A 3479-nucleotide genomic window follows, 5' to 3' on the forward strand; every position below is an offset into this window, starting at 1 on the left:
CCACCCACCCACCCACCCATCCATCCATCCATCCATCCATCCATCCATCCATCCATCCATCCCAAGCTTGTCAAGCTAAGGTACTATGTAGTTTTGGGATAGTTGAAGTAATTTGTAACCAAGAGGATGGGCTTGTTGACTTTAGACTTTTGTCTTCCGCACTCTTAACAGGTGATATTGGCCAGGTGCCTTTCCCTCTCTTCCAAAGCAAAACTTATAACTATAAAAAGAATTTGTATCTTATTTGGACAAAGCTGGAAAAGAAAGTTTGCTCAAAGCCTTTAAAAAAAAAAAAAAAGCGCTAACCACTTTCCCCAAACAAAGATGAGACAGTAACTTAGTCTTCCTTCTAGCTAAATACAACCTACGCAAGTTTACTGAGTAAGCCCAGGCAAATGGAGAGATAATCATGTTTTTCTCCTACTCAAAGAGTTTACACCGAGACACAGACAGACAGTCCAAACAACAGACTGTACCAATTTCAGAATTAAGATCCAAAATGGCCACAGAGAAGTTCAACCAAGGCTTTAAAGCTAACAACCAAGCCACAATCTGCTTTAGTAAGCTCGTCAGTCTATTGCAACCTGATCCTCAGAATAGATGCAGGTCCCTACTCTTCTGCCAAAAGTTGCACTGCTGCACACACATATTTTTGTTGTCATGGTGCCCCTTTCTGGAGCAGCTTTTCCCCCTGAGATTCATATGGTCCTGGCTGTGATCTCTGTTAAATGAGCCTTTAAAATAGACCTTGTTAGGAGCTGGCAATCTTCTCATACGCTGATCTGGTTCTTAAATTTTCGTTTCTTACTCCTAGGGACACCTTCTGATGGTTTTATGATTTTTCCCAGTATTTTACATCTGTATTTTAAGCTGCCCAGAATAGTGTCAGACTGGGGCGGCCGATGAATCTCATTTATTCACTAATAAATAAAATACAGACACACAGGTAGTCCTCGAACTTACAATCATGTGACCACTGGAAGTTACAACGGCACTGAAAAAAAGTGAGTTATGACCGTTGCAGCACGCCCAGGGGGTCATGTGATCAAAATTCGGACACTTGGCAACCGGCTCGTATTTATGACAGTCGCAGTGTCCCGGGGAGTCATGTGATCCCCTTTTGCGACCGTCGGACGAGCAAAGTCAACGGAGAAGCTGGATTCGTTTAACAACCGTGTGACTGAACAAGTGCAGTGTTTCCTTGACCAACTGCGACAAGAAAGTTCATCAAACGGGGGCGAAGCTCACTTAACGACTGCCTTGCTTAGCAGTGGGGAATTCTGGGCTCCACAATTGTGGTCGTAAGTTGAGGGCTTCCTGGATTTAAATCAGGAACGCTCAACTTTTTCCTGCCGAAGGCCACTGCTAACATGGGAAGATCATGTGCGCGGTGGGGGGGGGAGGAGGACTCTAAAAGGGAGGCAGGCCAGGCTGCCCTCCCCCCCCCCAAAACAGAAGTCAGAGCCAGGCAGGATTGCCGGCTGGAAAAGGAGGGTCAAAAAAAGTCAAACTTTCAACGCACACCTGCAAGGTTTGGCTATGTAAACCTTCTTCGCCAAAGCGATCGGCAAAGATGGGTAACAGGGAAGGACTCTGGGAGGTGGACAAAGGACAAAAGCCACCCCTGTATGGGCTTACCTGTCGCACTTGTGAGGACAGCGGGGACGGCTGGACGTGCCGTTGTTGCATCCGCGAGGGCTGCATCAACTGCCGCAGCTGCTGCTGAAGGAACTGGTTGTTGTTGACTTGTTGGGACTGCGGAGAAGTTGCCGCTTGTTGCTGAAGATAATGCATGAGCGACTGCTGCCCTGCGTTGGAAGCCATCGGCGACATCTTCTGGGCAGGGGGGGTCTCCGAGTTGAAATGGGAGAGGGGCTTGGTATTGCTGAAGGAAAACTGGTCTTGGGTCACGGGACCTTCGCTCCCCAACCCCGGTTGAATGCTGTTGGAAGACTGCGTCATGATGACGTTCATGTTCTTGGGCTGGGCGGAGGGCATGGGTTTGTAGAGGGAACCCTGCAGGTTGGTGGGATTGCTGGTGGGGGTGGGGTTGGAGATCAAGGAACCTTGAGGGCTAAAAGGTGGTTGGTGCAAAGCAGGGCTAGAAAGTTTCTCTGGCCTGTAGGGCGAAGGTCCAGCATTCGGCGGCCCCAAAGGGTTCGGGGAACTTTTAATGCTGTTGGCTGAAATGTTGGGCAGGATGGAGTTTGGAGGGCTGAAAGATTGCTGGTTGAGGACCGGACTGGAGAGCCTCTCTGGGCCAAAAGGAGGAGACAGACCTCCGGGTGGATTACTGTTAGACGTGATGCTTGAGAGCAGGGGGTTCTGTGGACTCTGAATATTGCTTCCCGGAAGGCCGTTAGGAGTCATGCTGGAGATCATGACATTTTGAGGACTGAAGGGCTGGTGGTGCGGAGAAGACCCTTGCCGGTAAGGAGGGGAAAGACCTTGAGAAGATATGGTGGGCCAGTTTGGCGTCGGGGGCTTGGACGTTGGGGCTTGCTTGCTGGCTAAGTGCTTCAATTGCTGGGCGTGCCAGTTGGTCCCAGACATATGGATGGCTTGAGTCTGGCCCTTGTTGGCTGTCGTTGAAGAAATGGGCGAAGCGACAGCCTTGTTTTGAGACGGAACGGAGTAGCTGGCTCCAGAAGACGGCGTCATCTGCGGGGACCCACCGCTTGGGTTGCATCCAGGAGAAAAATCTTTGTTGGGGAGATGGTTGTCCAAGGGGGCGGCCTGCGGAGAAGACTTGGAAGAGCTGTTCATGGCTGTGGGAGGGTGGGCCAGGTTGCCCATGGGCTCTTCCGGTTTGTTCCCTAAGATCTTCTCAAGGTCCAGCTCGTTGGGGGAAGGGTCCGGCATCTTGGTCAACTCTTCCAACAAATCTTGCAGTTCCTGGTCCACGGCATGCATGTTGCTCCCTTTGTCGCCATAATGGCTCCCGAGTGGCCCCTTCTGCCCAACGTCAGCGTTAGGTGGGACGGAAAACGGAGACCCCATCCCGCTCCCGTTCATGTGGTTGTTTTCCAGGAGCATTCCGTGTCCGGGCATGGTGGAGCTCCCGTGATTGGCCGAGAATGGAGAGCTTTGCATATCGGGGCATGAAACAGAATTGGTCCCAGGACCCATGGAAAGAGTGACATCCTCAAGACAAAGTCGTTTACTCTCGCTTGGGAAGAGGACGTCGGGCATGGCGCCGGAGGCTGGCGAAGCGTCATCTTCCACTTTCCTCTTCACGGATCCCTGTAACTGCAAGATAAAAGGGTTTTTATTCAACAGGCAGGAAACGCTGAACTTCGTGGCACAACCTATGCTTAATGGTGGGAGCCGGTGTGGCCTAGTAGTTAAGACACCAGGTTAGAAGCGAGGAGACTGTGAGTTCTAGTCCTGGGACATGAAAGCTAGCTGGGTGATTTTAGGCCAGGGGTCCGCAACCTTGGCAACTTTAAGACTTGTGGACTTCAACTCTCAGAATTCCC

At 51.0% G+C, this 3479-nt stretch overlaps 1 protein-coding gene across 1 annotated transcript in view; it reads right to left on the reverse strand.

Moving 5' to 3' along the window:
* The window catches only part of MAMLD1 (mastermind like domain containing 1), a 28850-nt gene extending 25643 nt beyond the window's left edge, over positions 1-3207 (reverse strand). Inside the window, exon 1 of the mRNA XM_015821108.1 lies at positions 1639-3207. Coding sequence (XP_015676594.1) covers positions 1639-3192 — 1554 coding nt within the window. The 5' untranslated portion in view covers positions 3193-3207. The remainder of the gene's footprint in view (positions 1-1638) is intronic.
* Between the last annotated feature and the right edge of the window lie 272 nt (positions 3208-3479).

The sequence above is a fragment of the Protobothrops mucrosquamatus genome, unplaced genomic scaffold, assembly GCF_001527695.2.
Source record: "Protobothrops mucrosquamatus isolate PMUCROS unplaced genomic scaffold, P.Mucros_1.0 scaffold1252, whole genome shotgun sequence".
Classification (NCBI taxonomy): Eukaryota; Metazoa; Chordata; class Lepidosauria; order Squamata; family Viperidae; genus Protobothrops; species Protobothrops mucrosquamatus.